A 22,170-nucleotide genomic window follows, 5' to 3' on the forward strand; every position below is an offset into this window, starting at 1 on the left:
ACAAATCAAAGAAAGATTGGACAAATAGGATTGCATGAAATTACAGAGCTTCTGTATGGCAAAGGACATAGCTAGCAAGATCAATAGAAAGCCCATGGATTGGGAGAAGATCTTCACTAGCCATACAACAGGCAAGGGTCTTATATCTAAAATACACTTCGAACTCAAAAAGTTAAATCCCGCAACAACAAATCCTCAAAGAAACAACTGGGCAGTTGTTTAATAAATAAGTGGGCTAAAGTGGGCTAAATAAGTGGGCTAAAGACTTACAGAGAAACTTCTCTGAATAGGAAATAAGAATGGCCAATAGACATATGAAGAAATGCTCAACTTCTCTAGCCATAAAAGAAATGCAAAAATAAAAACCACACTGAGATTCCACACCCCAGTTAGAATGGCTATAATCAAGAAATCTAATAACTACAGATGTTGGAGGGGATGTGGCAAAAAGGAAAACCTATTGCATTGTTGGTAGGAGTGTAAACTTGTTCAACCTCTTTGGTGAGCAGTATGGAGGTTCCTCAAAAGACTCCACATAGAGCTCCCCTATGACCCAGCAATCCCACTTTTGGGCACTTACTCAAACGATTACAAGCAAGGGTCTACTAAAGCTACCAGCACAACTATGTTTATCACGGCATTGTTTACCATAGCTAAGATATGGAACCAACCCAGATGCCCCTCAGTAGATGAATGGATCAAGAAAATGTGGTCTATATACACAATGGAATTCTATGCCTCCATCAGAAAGAATGACATCGCACCATTGTTAGGAAATGGAAAGACTTGGAAAAAATTATATTAAGTGAAGTAAGCCAGACCCAAAGAATCATAGGTCCCATGGTTTCCCTTATTTGCAATATCTAGTACATGTGTAGGACAAGTAGAAAAGGTTAAAAGCTATGTGCATATGACCATATAAGATGATGTTAAGCAAAATGAACCCCAAGACAGGGACACAACTTGTTTTTTTTCTTTCTTGCTATTGTTTGTAACATACTTATAATTTACTATTGGATTTTTTTGTTTCTTTTGTTGTTCTTCCCCCATGGTATAACCCCTGTTGTCACTGTATTTGATTCCGGTGCCCTGTATCTTGTATATATACTTTTCAAATTTGGGGAGGGGAAGGGAAAAAATAAAATGCTTAAATAGGGATACAGGTTGACCCATTGCAACAATGAGATGTACAAGACACTATGTTGAAAACGAACTTTACAACTTGGAGGGGGGGGGGAAGGAGGGAGGAGTTCTGGAGGTGAGGAGGGCAGGGATGGTAGGGGAAAAACAAATGAGGAGGTAACAATGCTTGATAGGAAATGTACTCATTACTTTACTCATGTAATTGTAACCCCTCTGTACATTATTTTTACAATAAAAATGTATTTTAAAAAAACAAAAAATAAACAGAGAGAGGAAGGTGAGCTTGAAGAGCTAGAAAAGAGCAATTGGAAAGGATGAAGAGCAGCTATAAATGAGGCCAAAGGAAAAGAATTCTTCACAAAGAATGCAACAAACATTTGGACACAGCCAAGAACTATAGTAAAACATGCACTAAAAAAAAGTCCAGCTGGGTGCCAGTGGTCCTAGCTACTCAGAAGGCTAAGACCTGAAGACTGTGATTCAAAGCCAGCCAAGTCAGGACAGTCCATGCAACTCTTATCTCTAGTTAACCACCAAAAAGCTGGAAGTGCAGCTGTTGTTCAAGTGGTAGAGTACTAGCCTTGAACACAAAAACTCAGGAACAGTACCCAGGCCCTGAGTTCAAATCCCGGCCTGGCAACAAGAACAACAAAAATGCCCACTCCATCAACTGCAAAATGTCAGCAATCCAATGAAAAGTAATAAAGGATATAAATATTTTATGGTAAGAGAAATGCAGATAGCTTAAAACACAAAAAACCACCCAACTTAGAGTGGAAAATATGCCATCAAAGTTATAGAATTCTATTACACTTACATTGGCAAAGATAAAGGCAATAGCTATCTACTATCAGGAAGAATGCAAACTGGCCTTACTTTTTAAAAAGCCATTCTGAGAACAAATATTAAAATAATGTACTTTGGCTGGCTTAAGACTAAATCATTCCAATTATAGAAATATTATATTCCCATATCAATATAAATATAGATACATATGTACTATATTTACTTGCTTTATAAATGTTTATTTTACATCTTTTTATAATTTATCTATGCAAAGTATTTCTATATATGCATATACATGTAAATTATAAAAAGTAAATATGCAAATATCCTCATTGCAGCATTGATTTAGTAAGAGAAAGACTAGAAACAATCTTAAAAACTCCATTAATAGCAGACTTATAAACTATGGCAAAATATATTTGTCAGGGGCTGGGAAGTTGGCTCAGTAATAGAGTGTTTGCCTTGCATGCATGAGGCCCTGGATTCGATTCCTCAGCACCACATAAGGAGAAAAAGCCAGAAGTAGTACTGTGGCTCAAGTGGTAGAGCACTAGTCTTGAACTGAAGAGCTAAGGGACAGCGCCCAGGCCTAGAGTTCAAGCCCCACTACTAACAAAAAACAAATATGTGTGTGTGTGTGTGTGTGTGTGTGTGTGTGTGTGTGTGTGTGTGTGTGTGTGTGTGTGTGTGTGGTATGGAAAAATATTCAAGATAGATATATTAGGTAAAAAGAATGCAAGTGCAAAAGAGCATACTTAGTATCTACATAATATATTTCTGTTCCAGAAAACAAATTAACTCATATGTATTTAATATTACTCAAAGTATACAGAACATCTAGTCCCAGTAGATTCTTCTGAAAAGGTAACCTGGGTACTAGGAAATTCTGACTGGGAGAAATCCTTAATGTTGGAATTTTTATTTTTACCATGTATTTTTACCATATATTGACACTGCTATTAAGGAAAAATTCTAGCTAGTTAATTGTTTTAAATTTAAAACTGTGGGTTTTAAGATCGTAAAGGTGATCTTACCAAGAGTGGTTAAATGGAGTCGTGAGAAGGAAGTAAATCATCATAAATGATAATGGAAAGGAGGAATGAACCAAAATGATGAATTGAGGAGAGTGACCAGAAAGACTCAAGACATTTTCAAACTGAAGAAAGGTCCAAGAGAAGCTGAAGGTAGAAGTATGGGGGGAGAAGAAGGGAAAGACTGTGTTGAGCTTTGTTTTGAAGTCTGGAGAAGTTTGAGAATGTTTTAGCATTGATGAGAAGGCTCTTGGGGAGAGGAAGAGGAAAGGAGTCACTAATGGACTATATTGTAACCCCAAGAAGGTGGGAAAGAAGGCATGATGTCTGGATGATTATGATGATTGGGGAGAAAAGGCAGGGCTACAGGAGAAATCAGTTCACAATGGGAGAGCAAGAAGTTGAGCAAATTCCTAACTTGGGTTCCCATCATCTCTGTGAAATGAATAGTGAGATTATCTACTGATTTAGAGGAAAAGTGGACAATGGAAAAATGGGTATGTCAGGAAACTAAAGGGAGACAATGCTTTGAGAATACTTAATCTCAGAGAATGGGAAATTTCTTGATCAGAGATATACAGAAGGTTTGCACTCATGGATTTACAGTGAGATCAACTAATCAGTTTGTGCAATTTTCTTCCAGCCTCACCTGATACCCTGATAATAAAGGCAATAAAGAAACTCAACAGTTTTAAATGGAGCTTTGACAAATGAATACCATTCCAACATAAAGGGGAAAGGAGTTCATACTGACCAGAGTCCTTCATCAGAAAGACTAGGACTTGAGATGTGAGGGAAGAAAATAACTACTGTATTAAACATTGGCAGTTGTGTGTGCCAGATATTTACAAACATGGTTTAGTTTAGCATAGACTAGACAATGACAATTTCATGATGCATCTTTCTGAGGAAATGACAGTGGAGTTACTTCTGCTCTTTTTCTGAGACTGTAGGAGTCATGGGGAAACTCACCTCCCTGAGATCATACACTGTCAAAGCAATGGAAATGATGGACATGAGTATGATGGCAAAAGCATATTCCTTGTAGTCTTCGTTGAACCACAAACAGACGCTGAAGAGTTGGAATACATAAAATGGATTTAGAACCTGTGGGCAAATAATGACACAGGAAGACAAAGGAGATGTTTAGGCTTCACACAGAGCTGTTTATTAACTTGTTTTTATAACCATAATCATGGCATTAATTATTGCACACAATAAAGCTAGTTTTCTTTTTTATTAAACTCTATCAGGAATTTAATGTATAGACACTGAGCTAGGCAACTTTACCTGAATTGGCTCTTTTCATCCTCATAATTACCCCCATACACCAAAAGTTAATACTTAGTTCCATTGTAAAGATAAAGAAACTAAGCTTGGATCTTGAAAAACTTGCCCAAATCAAGACTTGTCACCAAATCAAGACTTGTCACCAAATCAAGACTTAAATAGCGTAACATGTTCTGATCCAGAGAACTTAATTTAATCTCTGCTACAATTTACTGAGTAGCGCCAAGATTACAATCATCACTGGTTATGGAGATAGGACATCTCCAATCTACATTTCCTGGCCTTCAGAAAGATAAAGTATTGGTTCGATTTTACAAAGTCACTTTCTAGTCTATAGTTCCTCTCTATGACCAGAGAGCTGCTATATCCAATGTCTTTAAGGAACTTTACATTTTTCCATGCGTATAGAGCTGAGCAGAATGAAAGTGGTTCAAGTCAGTCTAGGTGGAGCACATGGGAGAGAACAGATGTTAGCTCCAACAACTGTAATACTGCTATGGTTAAAAACAACTATGTCTTCAACTTGTTCGCCATCAGTCTAATCAATGGGAATGGAAATCCTGGCCTGTGGTTAAGAAAGGCCAACACCAAACCTTTCCCTAGGAGTTTGTTTTGCTTGCTTTCAGTCACTCTGGAAAGCGTGCAAAAACATTAAGAAAGTGCTTTGAATTTACCCATATTTTTGAGACAAGGAACAATGGAAGTGGAGAATAGATGATGGCCCAGAGTACTATTATATGGTCTTAGAGAGAAGAAAAATAAAGATAAGCCTAGTAATGGAATTTCAAAAGAGAAACTGAGAAAATTAACCTAGTAATAAATGCTGATTACATCCTGTTTCCCTCTTATACATACACTGAAATCATTATAACTTAACAAAACCAAGAAGGTAAGTTTTATTTCCTGTAGCTTTGGGTGTTGAAGAAATTGTACATGTTGTCTAAGAAAAAGATTATTGGTTTCTCTTTTTAAAAAAGCTCTTACTTTAGTTTCATGAAGTTGAAACAAGCTAAGCAGCAGAGTATTAAAAAAAAAGAAAACAGGAACCTTTCATTCTTCCAAGTCACCAAGTAATAAGTAGTCACATGAAGGTCCCAGGTCATATTATGTCAGGTACTATGCAAAAGAGGAATTTAAAGCAATAAATAGGAGCTACCAAGAAAATATGCCTCAGCTGGACACTGATGGCTAATGCTTGTAATCCTAGCTACTGAGAGACTGAGATATGAGGATCATGGTTCAAAGCTAGCTCAGGCAGGAAAGTCAGTGAGACTCTTAAGTTCAATTAACCACCAGAAACCCAGGAGTGAAGCTGTGGCTCAAAGTGGTAGAGTCATAACCTTGAGCAAAACAGCTCAGGGACAGTCTGAGTTCAAGCCCATGACTGATAAGAAAGGAGAGAAGGAAAAAGGAAGAAAGAAAAGAAAGAAAGAAAGAAAGAAAGAAAGAAAGAAAGAAAGAAAGAAAGAAAGAAAGAAAGAAAGAAAGAAAGAAAGGAAGAAAGGAAGGAAGGAAGGAAGGAAGGAAGGAAGGAAGGAAGGAAGGAAGGAAGGAAGGAAGGAGAGAAATAGAGAAGGAAGGAAAAGAAGAAGAAGAAAATATGCCTGGCATTCTTTCTTTAATATCCCCCAATTTTACTTAATAACAAGTAGCATTTCTGATAGTTTGACTAGCACCAAAATGTCTTTGTTTTCTATCCAACACCAAAAGAAATACTGGAACAATTACCTCTTTGATGAGCAGTTTCCAGATAGGTGTGATTTCCACATCAATAGTATTAGGCCCACATATGAGCCTCCTACAAGGAGAGATCATAGATCACTCAGTCACTCAGAGTGACAATTCCAGAAAGGTTCTATTCTGCCCATTCAGAAAAGATTCTATTCCAAGTTCCCTTTCTCATTTCTGGGATTGACTGAAGCATCCCTTGTGCTATAACATTCTAATTCTTTTCAAAATCCACATGGGAAAAGCTGGACAGTCATGCTACATGACTTTAATTAGGTGGTTATTGCTACTTAGGAGGCTGAGAGCTAAGGAACATGGTTTGAAGCCAGCCAGTGTAGGAAAGTATGTGAGATTCTTCTCTCCAACTAACTACCAAAAACCTGAAAGTGGAGCTATGGTTGACGTGGTAGAGTGCTCTCCTCTTCAAAAGGACCATCACAAAGGAATGGTAGGGTTCCGTGGTGCAAAAACAATAAAGATGCACATATTACTTCCATTAACCTCAGTTCTCTCCAATATTTTTCTAGATTGTAACTTAGGGGTCTAATATTACCCACTGTCTTGTTCAAGTAGCTTCAGGGTTTCTGTGTTCTTAGCTAGGTTTTCCCCCATCTCTGACTCCATGGAGATAAAACAAGACTATCATTAAGATTTAACAGAATAAGATAATCCAGGATTTTAGGAACAAGAAAATACTGTGGGAGGCGGGGAAGGGAAGTGAAGGGTAAACAAAGGAGGAGGCTGCAATGCTTGGTAAGAAATGTATCCATTATCCTGCCCATGTAATTGTAGCCCCTTTGTACAGTATGTTCTCAAATAAAATAAAATACAATTTAAAAAAAAAAAAAAGAAAAAAAAGAAAATACTGTAACTATTTTCTCACCCTGGTTTAGAAGTCCTCAGAAGTACACAAAATATTTTAATGTGAATGGAAAGGTCTGGACTCTCAAAAATAGCCCAAAACACAGAATTAGATACCCATTTAACTGAAGACTCACTGATATGTTTCTTTGATCTTGCAGAAGAACAACGTGTTAGATGAAATTTTGCTAGGGAGAGCACTAAGCACACTGGTTTTGCCTTTCTCGTAGATACTGAGATCAAATAGCTTTGCTGAACATATTAAAAACAGCACTCCTCAACCTTTAATATAAACACAGATAATCAGGGTGATGAAATTCTGAGTCAGTAAAATCAAGGTGTGCTCTGAAATTCTGCATTTCTAATAAGCTCTTGGGTAATTCAGATGCTAAAAGGCTCTCCAGGTCTTTCCAATGTGCTAGAAATGGAGTTCAGGGAAGTACAGTCACAGAAAGGGAAGTACAGTCATAGAAAATTAGGACCAAAAGCCCTTCTCCGCCTTTTCACAATTGAGTAATGAAGGCCCAAAGAGAAGACAGCATTTGCTCAAAGCTACTGAGACTCTTGACATTCAAGAATCCTCCCTAGTCCTTGTTTCTCTGCTAGTAATTGATTTGGAACTGCGGAGCTACACATCTTCCAAGGCATTGTTTTGATGCTCTATAATTACTACTTAACTGTATTAGCATGATATTATATGTATTCCCTGATTACGATCAAAACAGACTCAACCCTATTATTATCATAACCTTGAGAGGCATCATGTAGAGTAGAAAGTATATTAAACCTGCAATCAGAAGTGTAGGACAGGTTCTTCCTCTATCTTGTCCTATCTGTGTAACACTGTTCAGGCCATTACACCCCTCTGAACCTCAGATTCCACTTTATATCCTAGAAGGTAGCCTGATCTACCTCACCCAAGGGTTACTCTGAAAATGTGTGAGATAACATTATGGAGATTTAAATATCCGACAGTTAAGAGAAGTACTTACGAGGTTCCCTATTTAACCAGTAATAATCCTTTTGAGTTAATATAAACAACAACACGCATAGTACCTAATCTCTTGCTCTTCTGTTGTCAGACCTGCTCCAAATTTTAGATGTATCTTTGTAGAACTGAGCCAGTCTTCCAAAGAGCTAAAATAATGATGAGAAAGATTTAGGTTACTGCTAATATTTTTGAGCTAATATTTTTCTTCCTTGGATAGAATTATTAAAATAACTTACCCAATTTTTTGGAACTGTCCTTCTAAATTATTCCAAACATATCTTATTTTCTGCACTTTTATGCATCTCACCTGCAAAAAGAAAAGTTACTAAGAAAACTGCTAGTTTGAAAAGTAAAGAATCTGCAACAACTCAGTGGCTTCCAATACATTTATGAAAGAAGTAAAGAGAGAATCCTGAGTGTTTATGTAAGGGTTTATCCTTTCCTAACTGACTGCGCTTTCTTGCTACATAAATGAAATTCTTTTCAGAAATCATCTAATTTGCCTAGATCATGGGCCTACTACACAGATAAATATAGGAATTAATCAAATTCAATGCCTCTGTATTCTACTACTTTATAGCCTTATATGAAAACCAAATATATTCTAGAGAAGATCATTATAATACATAGCTCAATACTACGTCAAAGAAATAAAAATACAATAAAACAAAACCCATTGTCTTAAAATGTTGTAGGGCAAGTTATAGAAGGTGCAATACAGGTGATGGTATCTGACCAGCAGTACTGAAGAACTGGAAGAATTTTGCCCAGATGAGAAGGAGCAGGGACATTTCAGAGACTGGACACAAGTTAGTTGAGGGGGAAAGGCAAGAGAGTAGACTTAGTTGACCACAAGTTAAACTGGAGAGATAAAGTAGGACTCAATTCTGAGCAGGCTCAAATGCTAGAATAGGCACAGAGGTCCTTATCTCACAAGTAACAGCCTCATGGCATGACCTATAGAAGACACACTGAGAAAGGTTGGCCAGCAAAAAATACTAAGAGAGAAAGAAGAAATGATTGCAAGAAAATGTGTTCCAAGAAATGAGTCTCTGAGGTCACTGCTGGCAGTGGAAAGGAGAGGAAATATTAATGCTTATGACAATTTTGCCTTCTTACTTCTGATTTCTTTAAGTGACTTTATATAGGAATCTGAACTTCTATAAACTGGTGACCTCACTAATCACAAAGAGAATAAGTTGAGCCTCAAATTTTGCTATCAAGCAATGGATATAACCTCAGACCATTCACTGGACACATCTGGAGAGCCTTAAATCATATTGATGGCTGGGTTTCAATGCCAAGAGTATGTAATTTGTCTGCAGTGCATCTTGGATACAATTCTTTTCTAATATACAGCCACAGTTTGGTGTTCAAAATTTCCTGTGTCTTTGAGAACTTCAACTAAAGTTCCCAGCATCTTAGTTTCCCCAGGAATAAGTTGAAGTAACTGGCCAAAGTATATCTAAATTCCATTTTAGCTCCTCTCTATGTATTCTACACTTACAAATAGTATAATCAGTAAGACCAGTAGATAAGTTCTAAAACTGGAAAGAACATCTAGTTGGTGCAAATAAGTACCCAACATATTTTTGATCCAATAAAAAAGAGAATGCTTTTTTAAGTACATCAACTAGAAATACCGTTTAGATCTCTAAGCTCCTAGCTGACGACAAACAAGTTGTGATCTTACTTAATAGACACATTGGACAGATGCACATATTTGATACTTCCCAGATAAGAGTGTTAAGCCCTGTAATTTTAAAACCTTTTACAAAAAAAAGATGTGTTTCAATGAGATTGGTTTCAAAATCAATTATTAAAACTATAATCTATTTTCAATTGATTTTCAGTGTGCAACTGAAATGATTTATCACTGGTAATAATGCTTCTTTCACACTAAAGGAGGAAAGAATATTTGGCCTTAACCAACCCTAGGGCTTGCTAGCTATCATGGCCCACAGAGGAAACTCTCACTTCTTACCTTACCCCTTAATTTAAGTTTCTGTATTCCTTGTGATTTTGAAAAATAGAGCTACTACTTACCATTTAATATAAAGTATATTTATATGGTATATTTACTATATACTATTTTGCAAATCAGAGCTACTATTTACTGAGCCTTTTAGAGTTTATCACACATTATCATTAGTATTTCCCATCATCCTGGAGTAGAGTAGATATCATTTTCATCTTCATTTTGCACCTGGAGTTCATTTTGATTATGTCACCCACAAGGCTGACATCTTAGCTCCGGGTCCATCTGGCCCCAGAGCTTAGTATCCCCAAGGATATAAAAGACCCAAGCTGAACTCAGAAGAAGATCTGAAAAATCCTTTGACTTCAGATTTTAAGATGTATAAAGGAAAGTTATCTAGTTTCCTCATTTCATAAACTCAGAACTGTGTGTTGAAAAGAATTATTAAACAAACTGTGAGGTTCCCTGCTCAGTTTGAGAATCTACATGTAAAGGCTGTGAAATGAGAATTATTAGCACAATAAAACACAAAATATCCATAGATGAAGTCATCAATGGGAAATAAAAAGGTTACTAGTTAAGTTTTATTTCCAGCAAGAAGTAGATGAGTAGGTCTGTAGGGTGTCAACCAATGCATGAAAGTAAGCAGGAGATAGTGAGTTCGAGTCCCAGTTTTGGACAAAAGAAAAAGAAATGGAATGGTCTTCTGACCATTTCTGAAGCTCTTTTTCACAGCGAGATGGATGACTCCAGTCTATACCTTTTCAGCATCTTTCTGATTCCCCCAGCAGTAAGGCCTCTTTACTAGAAGTTTATCAACTTTCTCATCACCCTCAGGGCCTTTGGAACCATTAAAAGATGTTAAAAAATAAGGTTTACAAAGAGTGGTTAGAATTTATTTGCTCAATTCCTGGAACTTGAGACCAGGAGACAGTAACTAGGCAATCTAACACCTGTTGTCAGTGAATTTCATCTTTCTACTCAAGAATAAGGAAGATTTATTCTCCCCAGCCTCCTCTCTATGAAGAGCAAGGACATGCCCATACGTACTTAATAGTTACAAAACAAGTATATTAAATGCTATGAGTTTTTTAAGTTTCATCCAATGCATTTATTTCAGTGAGATTGATTGCAACATACTTTATTACTTTAAAACATATCCATTTGATATTCAGTTTGAAACTGGAGTAATGAACACTCATTGGAACATGTAAGAGACTCTGCCTATCACGGAAGCCCTGAGAGTCCATTTCACATGCAATCCTACACAATGGTCCTTAGATCTCCTCTTGACCTTCACTAAAATCATAGCTCTTCAGTTCATAGCTTCATAGTTGCTGTCATGAAAGTACCTAAATAGTTAACATCTTGGAATTCTTACAGTCATTAGTGTCAAAATGACTGAGTCCATAACATCTGCTGTGACAGTAATGAAGTTTCAAATACAGCTCGTTGAAGCTCACAAATCACTTTAATATCCATCTTCACATTTTTGGGTCCTCATTTTATAAATAGGAAACTCAAGACTCAGGGAGCCATTAACTAGATCAATTCCTAATGTCCTAAGTAGATAAATGGAGACATCCAACCTGGAGATCAAAATTTTTCATTCTAAGAACCCTGCTCTTCCTCACATTCTGCTTGTCTATTTGTGATTTTCTTCATTTTCCTTCCCACTTATTTGTTTGATACAATTAAAATGCTAGAACTTCAGGGAAATGCTACTGTGAGGCCATGTCCATAGACTGATTTAGGAAGCTTATTTCTCCAAGTGAAATGCTCCACCTAAGAATTTAGGCTATCTGCTCCTTGGAGAAGCTTGATCCATTTTGTTTTGGTTTATTCTGGACAGTTGAGACAACTGGGTTATAACAATTGAGAAAAGAAGCACCACTCAGCAACTGACTTTCATCATTTCAAAAACGTGACCTTTCTGTTCATAAAACTAATTCAAACCGTTGTCTATACATTCACAGATGTAAGAGAAGGAGTTCTAGTTTCTGTGTTTCTAATATAAATCTTGGCTAGTTATAATTCAAGAAGTACTCATTTAACGTGGCAAAAGGGAGTAACCTGAATACATTTCAATGTCTGAGTTCAATTGGAATAAGTAAATGTCCTAGGATATTCCTCCATGGTTACATGTAATATGAGATTAACCCTGTTGTACATATCACCATTCAGACAAAGATGCTAGGACAAAGGGTAAACTAATTCATCAGTGATATTCATTAGACATTATCATGGAAATAAACTATACAACCTGGGGGGAAAGGGGAATTGGGAGAGAAAAACTGAGAAAAAATGAGGGATAGGGGTAATACTGTTTAAAAAGAAATAAACTTATTACCTGACTTATGTAACTGTAACCCATCTGTACATCACCTTTACAATAATTTTTTAAAAGAGTCAATTTATCCATCTACAATGGACCTGACATTTAAATTCTTGGAGTTATTGAGTTTCACCAATTAATATTAGAGATAGACATTATTATCATTTTATAGATGAGCAAACTAAGGTTTATCAGAGTTGAGAAGTTGGCCTAAGGTTGCACCATTTAGATGGATAATAGTGAGATTGAATTGAGCTCTGTCTGACTATAATGTCCATGCTCTTTAGAGTGATGTACACTGTCAAATGAAGGCTGGCATACTGGGGGACCTGAATTTAATCTTAATATTTGAGGAGAGAAAAGGCTGAATGTCTATCATCCGCAGTAGCTGTAAGCTTTCTTACCTTTAGGTCTGGCTTTCTGATGGCTCTATTTATGATGTATTCCTCATCTGTAATGAGAGGGTGGTCAGGAGTGAGACCAAATGTGCTGCTTAATGGTGACAGGTAGATCCATAATACCTTTTTCCTAGAGTAAGTTTGGAATTCATCCTGAGGAAATAGACACCGAAACCCCCATGAAGTTAAGAGAACTCATCATGCTAAAATTCAACCTGAAAATAAATTACCATTATATGGGTAATTTTGTAAGTATATTAAGTTAGTGAACATGCTTTGGAAATACAAGAGGGGGAAAAGCTTGTCATTTTCACTGGGAATCTGTACACAAACATGAGGCACTGTCACATAGAACAAAGCTTGAGAGAGAAAGGTACCTTCTTAGAAGAGAGCTCATTTCTGCCCTTGTCTTCCAATCCATAAGGTTATAGCTATATGCAAAATTTCTCAGGCAGAGAACAAATGAGCAAGGATTTCTGTGATTCTCTTTAAGTAGAAACCAAATCAACTGAATCATCCCCATCAAATTCTACCTCTTCTGCAACTCAAGACATTACTCAAGTACTAGTAAAAGCTAAGGAAGGGTATTAGGCCCTGTGTTCAAGTCCCATTATTGGCACAAATTCCACCTCTTCCACAGCAGTCCCCTTAACATACTCTCACCAGGAGTGGGGATAAGAACCCAAACCTGTCACTACGCTGCCTCCTGTAAATATTAATGGATGCTCTTTATTCTCATAGTTTTTCTAGATCACCTCAAAGGTCATCTCATCTAGGTAATTTCACAATTTATCTAAATCATCTTGCTTTCTTGTGGTTCTCTCTCCCTCAGGGAGACCTGCTGATTGGCTGAGAAACATTGACAGTTTATATGGAGCATACCCAAATGTACCTATCAAGATGTTGGCACAAAAAGAATTGAACCTACCTGAAATCATCTCCTTTTGCAGTTTACTGATGACCTCACCACAGGATAGGGAAGGGGGGAGGGGAACTAAGAAGAGTACAGTCTTGATGAACCACAATGATACCTAAGAAGTTTATGTGATCATAGTAGTCAGTATCTGATTAGGTAAAGTCTAAACATAAAGCTCACTTGGAAGTTTGACAACCATAAGGAGCTAAGAAGTATCACAAAGGAAGTCAACTCCAGGAAGTCAGTGCTTGGGGATTGTGAGTCACCACCATACCTATATGTGCCTTGAAGATAGATCTGAGCAGAGTCTGCAAAGGGAAGAGAGAGAGGAGAAATCACAGTAGTTGTAGCTATTGATCCTCCTCAGGAGATTGACTCTTTTCCACTTAGTGTATGCTATAGCTGCATCCTTAGCTGGAATACATTCCCTCATTCCTCTCCAAAGTCTTTACATGGCTACATCTCAACCATTTCCTCAGCACCCAGGTCAAAAACCAGTTCCTAGGATTTGTCTTCCCTTTGCCTGTCCTTCTTACCACTCCTCTCAGTCTGTGGATAAGGTCCAAGTCTTACATGTGTCTCTGTTCCAGGCAGGCCTAGCACAGCTTCTGAGCAGGAGGTAGGGGAGAGAGAGAGACAGAGACAGACAGAGACAGAGAGACAGAGAGAGCACTAAGGGAGGGAAGGAGACAGAGGAAGAAATAGAAAAAGATACCAACAACAAACAATAGGGTACAGGAAAAGAGTAGGAGAAGGAAAAACAACCTTACTAGAAATTTGAAAGCTGATGAATTAATTTGATTTAAATCTGGTGAAATTAATTAGGCACAATGATGCACACATGAAATCCCAGCGCTTGGGAGATTGGGGCAAGAAGATCTCAAGTTGAAGACCAATCTGAACTACTTGGCAAGACCCTGTCTCAAAAAAAACTGATAAATAAATTATTAATCCTATGCAGTTACTTTCAGAGCCTGAGTAACTTAAGATGACTAAATTTCTAGTAACTTAGTCAACAAATGGATGAACATATTCTAGGTAGGGTAGAATAACAAGCCAACTCTGTAGAAAACACTTGGACAGAGTTCAGTGTTATATAAGGTTGGCCCCATCAAAGAGGATGGTACTACAAAAAATAACTGACTTTCTAAAAGTAAGGACCAAATGGGAAAGCACATATATAATACTTTCCAAACTAAATCACAAAATATATGATTCCATACTCTAAATAATAATAATAATAATAATAATAATAATAATAATAATAATAATAATAATGGCCTCAAAACTATACATCTTATGGGCTTCAGAAGAGAGAATGTGTTTCTAAAAGATACATACAATTGCATATTCCTACTTCCTCAACACTGGCATTTTGCATTGGTATCTTTGAAATAAGGTACTATTAGAAACCATAAAACTATTTATCACAGATTCAATTCAATGTGCTTATTTAAGTGAAGTAAGAACAGCACACATGCTAGATTCTGTAGAGGAGGAACTCTAAGCCAGTGACCACTATCTTCAAACAACCTCTAATCTAACAGAAGGAAAAGTATAGACAGAAATGTAACAGAATGAGGAAACCCTTAGGACTTAGAACTAGGTTCAAGTTCTTTGTTCTAAGTCAACTTTCTGTCCTTCTCATCACCTTTTAACTCTTACCCTTTTGGAATTCAAGAAAGTCTTTATGATTTTATTAGCTTAGTTAAATGTATGTACTCAGACCATAAATGCCTACCTCTCCTAGGTAACACTTTTCATAGCTGGATTTTTGTGCATCCATCTGATAAGCTCCATGAATGATGTCTTTATTTGTCATTATGTTTCCCTGACTTGCACCTGCACATGAATGAGCACTATATATGGTGCCAACTGGAATTCATTGAATTTCTGAAGGAAGGAGAAATGAAAGGAATTCCTGGCCCCAATATTTAGTCGGTGGTAAACTTGTTCTCTGTAACCTCATCTGTAAGACAGCTAATGACAAAGCTAATTTCCCTGGATCATGCATGGAATTTTAATGAAGGCACATCATGAAAAGCACAATAGTCAGAAAGACAGCTCTAAGAGAAGGCAGGACAGGTGAATAAGTCCCTCTAGATCTGGGACAGGGAATGAATCAACAAGAAAGACACAATAGAGAAGGTAATACATGGTTGAGGAATGAAGATTTTTTTGATAAGTAGTTGTTTTGTTTTTTGTGCTACTGGGGATTGAATTCTGAGCCTCCCACAGCTAGGCAAGCATTCTACTACTTTAACTATGCCCTCAGCCCTTTTGCATTTAGTTTGTTTTTCAAAGAAGAGGGTCAGTCTAACTCTGGACACTAGAAGAAGCCTCTCTCTACTTCCAGAGTGTCTGAGACCACAAGCAGGTATCACTGTGCATGGTGTCTATATCTAGAGACAGATAGAGGTAGAGAACATTAATTTCTAACTAGACTGTCACTTGTAAGGACAGGGATTTCTACCTATGCTGTTCAGAACCTATATCAACGTCCAATACCTTGCTGGTGTTCCATAAATACCTATTGAGTGAGTTAGTAAGTGGATGCATATGAGAAAGGCAATATCAGAAAAAAAAGTATTAATAAAAGCATGGAAAAATGGTGTCATTCTGGTAAGGAGAGCATGAGTTGTGAAAGAAAACACCTCAGAGAAGTAGGAATGGAAAGTGATAAGGGGTCAGTAAACACAAATATTGCTGACTGAAGAGATTCTTGATGGACTGGTGGGCTTTAAGATGCCACTTGCATGACTAATTTGCAGAGTTTCTACATTTTGAACTAAAGCTCCCTAGCCCTGACATCTTCAACTAAAACTGAAGGGGAAAACATGTTAAAACATGAAAATGAAGTGCCTTAAGTCAGGCCTTATATATCTGCCCCTCACACAGCTCTCCTCTGCGCACACATCACAGGCTTTGACAGTCTGTGACATATAATAACAAAGAAGGAGAAAATGTGTTTATAATTATAACCAAGATGGAAGCTATGGAAATCATCAGGAGCATTTAATTCAAACCACCAATGAATGTCAATCATGTGATTTGCATAGAAACATAACATTGCCACAAATACTGCTTCAAATTCAGAAATAGATGATAAGTAAAATGCCTCTTTAAAATTTATAGAAATAAAAAATGTAATTACTCTTATCTTTTGGAAAAAAATCTTCTGCTTAATAAGAAAGAGGGAACTGAAAATAAATTGGATACTAAAGATTTTCAGTAAGTACATCATGACTTTTTTAACGTTAGAAAATAACAACCTAATCAGTATCTGTCATAATGATCTGTAATCTTACCGGTGCAAGATTGATGATAAATACTGAGCACTGATTTTTTTAATAACATGAAGAACAGATATGCAACAAATTTTCAGGTAGGAGTCACCAAGTGTCCTTAATGGAAAGTTGTTACCATCTAGCTATTATAATATAATTCAAATAAAATCATTTTTAAGTTGTTGTAATTTTAATGCAAACAACCTAACAGCAGACTTTTAAGACCATGAAAGCCCAGAACATATTTTTAATCTAAGTTTCAAAGAGTAAGAATGTTTGAAATAATTGAGTTCTTGTCTAATTACTTAAAGACTAATTTAGGACCTCATTTATTTGGAGAGTCTCTGGCTGAGAAAATCCATTTGAAATGACACACAAGAGCAGGTAATTAAATAATTAAAGTTGAAATCAAGATGGAAAAGGCAAGATGGGAGTGCCTTGAGACTGTCTGCTTAGCTCTGGGGTGAGTGGGGAGCAGTAAAATTAGGGGAGGTGCTTAATAGACTTCACAGAAGCAAAGAAGGAACCAGGGTGGTGGTACTCAGCTGCCAGGAAGCCACCAGTGTCTTCCTGAGTCTTTTTAGTATATGTCAAGTTGCACAAATGATAGCATACAATTAGAAGATGTCACCTGGCTAGAGGAAGAAGACTCAAGAGTCATATGGTGGGATACATTCTCCCACGTAGGTCTTGGGAGGGCGAGGCAAGCTTGCTGGGTGATAAGGTGGGTACAGGGTCCAGATGAGCAGGGCCATTGGACAGAGATGTTCCTTAAATACAGCAAACTGTTCTGCATGGGAAGCTTTGTAAGCTACCCAAGCAATAGCGCGCGCGCGCATGCGCACACACACACACACACACACACACACACACACACACACACACACACACACACACACACACACACACACACACACACACACACACACACACTTAAAAGGGTATTTCACAGTCTGAAAATCATTTATGTATTTACATAATCTCACTTCATCCTCATACCAGCTCAAGAAAGGACAAGTACGAACCCCATTTTCCCAGTGAAGGAATGGAGGTCCTGAGAAGTTAGAGAATGAACTAACTGAAAGTGCTAGGACAAGAAGTCAAACGTTTGACTCCAGATTTCAAAGGTCTGTCAGTGCGTGGCCATTTTAATTTATTTTTTCATTCTTAGTAGATTTTTCTCTCATTCTCTTTCATTTTCCTTTTACTTGTTTTCCTCTGCAAGTCTTTGTTTTCCTCCCTTTCCTTCCCACCTCCTGGCCCAGTTCCACTTCCTGCCCTGATCTAACTGCCAGCAGCTGAGATGCTGTTGGAAACAGCAGGAGGCTTCTCTGCTTCTACCACAGCAGAACTGTTGACCTGTGGGAACTGGTTGGGAGTAGTTGGAAGTTCCTTCAGGGGGAGTTTCTATTTTTCTCATGCTAGTAAATAGGAGCCTCATTGGTTCTTAGATTCACATGTCGCCTCTCATAAATACTTACATCTCTCATAAAATAAGTCTCTCCCATATAAGAAGTGTTAGTATTTATGGATAAAACTTTGCTAAGTCCAGGTTATTCTTCTTGAGACTATATAAATACCTATTATCTGGGCCATAAATTTCTTTTCCTCTTCCAAGGACACAGTGAGCTAATTAATGAGACCTATGAATATTTATAGAAATGTTTTTCAACATGTGCTTTCTTATTTTCTTACCAGAAGCATAGGCATTACCTGAGAACTTATTAAAACAGCAATCTTGAGCCCAAATCCTAATCTCATGGATCTGAAACTCTAGGAAATGGGCCTAGCAGTCTGGGTTAGCAGGCCCTTTTGATTATTCTAATGCCAGTTAATATTGAGAACCACTGATCTCAGTTTAGTTCAGTGGGACTGGCCCTGCACCAGGACCCAGGATCTGTGTGACTAAGTCCTAGTTCAGCTCTCCCTCACATATGAGCTCAAGTAGATTGTGCCACCAACCCAAGTCCCATTTCTTCATTTATCAAATGAAGAAGACTCCAAGAGTAAGTGCCAGGCAGCTTTCTTTCATTCACATGCTGAGTCTTCATGAATCATGCTTTGAGGCATTAGTGTACAACACTCTAGCATAACGTCATCAATGGGGAGTTAGTCTTTTGCTTCTTCAAGGTCTTAACATATGAGAAAATCTCAACATTCTCCAAAATCCCTAGTTGAACTTGTGAAATGGACCCTCAGTTATTACTTCTAGCCTGATTCACATGTCAGCCAAGAGGAGACAAAAGAATGAGTTGTTAAAGGGGCCTGGATCCAGAATGGAGCAAGTCAACAAATTTTATCCAATTCCAAATTTCTGTGTATGTTATTCCAACCTGCAATGCCGAGTTTTGTTATTGTTATTGGTTATTTTTGTTCTTATTGTTTAGGGAATTTTTAGCCAGATATAAGGCTCTAAGTGCATAAATAAATGTCTATTTAGAAAAGTAATTATATATGAAAAGAAGTTAAGCTACTAACAGAGTCTGATTTATCAAAGTTGGTTGTCATTCCAGGCATTTAGTCCAATTCCTTGTTAGAAACACTCAGGACATCAGTCAGAAGGAAGTTCTCCAAGAGACTGTCCTTTTTCATTCTCAGTATGAATATTGGAATCAGCCTCTCAGTCACTCCATTGAATAGGGTCATCTGCAGGAACTGGGAGGGCAGCGATTGCTGAGTTAGGAAGTCCTTCCCTTGTCACTGTCCTGCAGGAATGATACACCGTGCTTGACACATTAGTTCTGAGTGCGACAAGGACGTGGGATGAAAGCAAATACTGTACAGAGACCCTCACCTGATGACAAAGCCCTGGAGCAGCAGACAGAGACAACAACCTCAAGGACAAGTATGTTTGCAGAATGCAACACACTCTGTCAACAACTATGGCTCTTTCAAATCAGCAGGGAAGACAGCATCATTCTCAAAGGGTTGCTCTTCCTCCAGAGGTCATTCCCTTAGAGGTCATTGTGAACACATCAGGCCTGGAAGTATGACTCAGTATGACTCAACTACATTACTCTAGTTTTCTAAGCTATTAACATAGTTATGCTCTGTTCTAACATTTATCAAAATCCACTATTTTTATTAGTAAGTTTTTTATTGTGAAAATACCATACAGAGGGGTTACAATTACATGAGCAAGGTAATGAGTAGATTTCTTATCAAGCATTGTTGCCTACTCCTTTGTTTCCCCTTCCCATCCCTGCCTTCCCATCTCCTCCTTCCCCCCACCAAAATCCACTATTTTTAAAGGCATCTCTGTGAACATAAATCTTAATAAATAACATCATACAGAAATACTTTTGGGGAGGAGTGTAGTTGTGGAGGTGGGAGGGAAGGGATGGTAGGGGGAAAACAAAGGAGGAGGCAACAATACTTGATAAGAAATGTACTCATTACCTTGCTCATGTAACTGTAACCCCTCTGTACAGTATTTTCACAATTAAAAAAAACTTTAAAAAAATGAAATTGTGCCCATACTGGGACTTGGACACTAGGCTCCAGCACTGTCCCTTAGCTTTTGTGCTCAAGGCTGACTGGCCTCTCTACCAGTTGCGCCTCAGCTCCACTTCTGGATTCTTGGTGGTTAATTGGAGATAAGAGCCTCTGCTGGACTTTCCTAAATGGCACTCCTCTGATCTCCACCTCCTGGATAGCTAGGACTACAGATGTGAGCCTATGACTCTAGATGCAAAGCTGTGATGGATCCTCAGACCTCTAAGACTGGAGCTTCTACCTGTCACCTGCCATGTGTGCATCCTCCTCAACCATTCCCCAATACAATATCCAAGAGAGAAAGACCCCAGCTGGGGTCTTTACCACTTACTGTGGTTCTCAGCAACACAACATCTGCTTCCTGCAAAGAACACGGGACACAGTTGGCCCATACATGCCAAGCCGGTCTCCAGTAAAACACCAGGGAGAGGATTCCAAATGAGAAGATGGATCCAGCCAGGCAGAGAGCTTGACGGCAGCCTTGAGTCCGATAACCAAATATTTCCTGAAACAGAATCAAAATGACTTTAAATATTTAATAAACAGTAAATGAAGAGATGCCAATTTAAGTGTTGAAATAGAAACAGAGAATAAATAGATGAGCAGCGTGAAGAGAGGGCAGAGTAAGGAACAGAAAGAATGGGGCAAGATCCCTAAAAAAAGAAGTTTCAGATACCGTCTCTGACCTTCAAGAAAGAGCCATCTAGCAAGGAGGCCCGTAATCAACAGTAGAAGCATCCGCTATCCTATGCCAGGCATTGGCCCAGCTACCCAGAGATGCAGGTTAAGTCTTTCAATCATCTTGATCCCTGTATTATTCTTGATATACTTGGAGTAGAACAAAGTTCATTCTCTGCCTGGGGCATTTTGGTTCATTGGAGCTGCCACTTGCTGAATATATGACCCTCATCATCTCTCAGTTTGTCATCCACAAAATGGAGTTATAGTACTCACCTTACAGGATTAAATGAGTATACTGCTGCTATGACTTCATACAATTTCCTTGACATTGACTTGAAATTCTGGTCCTGGTATATTGGCAATTAGATCCAAGAATTGCTAAGGTTAATAATTCTGCTCCTACTTAGGACTACATCTTACATTCACAATTAGAACATCAAATTTGGCATCCACAGTCTTCTCTCTTACCAGATACAGACTTCATTATCAAGCCAGGGGGTGATGATTCATACCTGTAATCCCAGATACTCAAGAAGTTGAACTCTAGAGAAATGCACGATGAAGCCAACTTAGGCAAAAAAAAAAAAAAAAAAAAAAAGACTTCATCTTTCAAAATAACTGGCAAAATGCTGGGCTGAAAGCACGGCTCAAGTTGAGCAGCAGGGTAAGTCCCTAAGTTCAAATCCCATAGCTAGGGAGAAAGGAAGAGGAAGAAAAGGAAGGAAAGATAAAGAGACTTCATTATCAGAAAAGGTTCTGTGATCCTTGGCTCAAAGCTGCTCTCATTTGTAATTATTAGGCACATCTTATTACAGTCAGCACATTCAGGAGGTGAATAACATCCTTAGGCATTGCCTATACTGGGTATACTTTTATAAAATGCTCACATTAACTCAGAAATGCAAGCTCTTGACTTACTTTGCCGTGTGAAATGTATTTCCTGGCATGAGTTTGTTTTTGCCTCAAGCTCAAGCTATTGCTCTTCAAGTGCCAAGATTGAAATGCAGCAATGCTCTGTTAATCCCACACTGAGCAGATCCCAGTTCTGAGTTTTCTATATGTCCTGAGTTCATCCATCATCTTTTCCCATGTGCTTTGCAGTGTTGCTATATCTTGGCATAGTTCACCTCCCTAACCTCATCATTTTATCACTTTTTACAAACATAGTTAAAAGGTTCCTTATTGAACTGAGCCTGGTGGCTTAATCCTGTCATCCAAACTACTTAGAAGGCAGAGATCAAGGGATTGCA

The 22,170-nt window shown here is 37.9% G+C and overlaps 1 protein-coding gene across 8 annotated transcripts in view; it reads right to left on the reverse strand.

Moving 5' to 3' along the window:
- Atp13a4 (ATPase 13A4) overlaps window positions 1-22,170 on the reverse strand; it is a 125,898-nt gene that overhangs the window by 69,858 nt on the left and 33,870 nt on the right. For 5 of the 8 annotated variants that reach the window (XM_070029847.1, XM_070029848.1, XM_070029849.1 and 2 more), the window contains 6 exons: window positions 20,571-20,744; window positions 12,548-12,694; window positions 8,067-8,137; window positions 7,896-7,976; window positions 5,979-6,048; window positions 3,933-4,067 (listed from right to left, as the gene is read on the reverse strand). In XM_070029847.1, coding sequence (XP_069885948.1) covers window positions 3,933-4,067; window positions 5,979-6,048; window positions 7,896-7,976; window positions 8,067-8,137; window positions 12,548-12,694; window positions 20,571-20,744 — 678 coding nt within the window. Of the gene's footprint in view, window positions 1-3,932; window positions 4,068-5,978; window positions 6,049-7,895; window positions 7,977-8,066; window positions 8,138-12,547; window positions 12,695-20,566; window positions 20,745-22,170 lie in introns of those variants that run through there. The other 3 variants (XM_070029852.1, XM_070029854.1, XM_070029853.1) reach the window with 3 other exon arrangements.

Source organism: Dipodomys merriami, unplaced genomic scaffold (assembly GCF_024711535.1).
Source record: "Dipodomys merriami isolate MVZ:Mamm:240054 unplaced genomic scaffold, mDipMer1.0.p SCAF_2, whole genome shotgun sequence".
NCBI lineage: Eukaryota > Metazoa > Chordata > Mammalia > Rodentia > Heteromyidae > Dipodomys > Dipodomys merriami.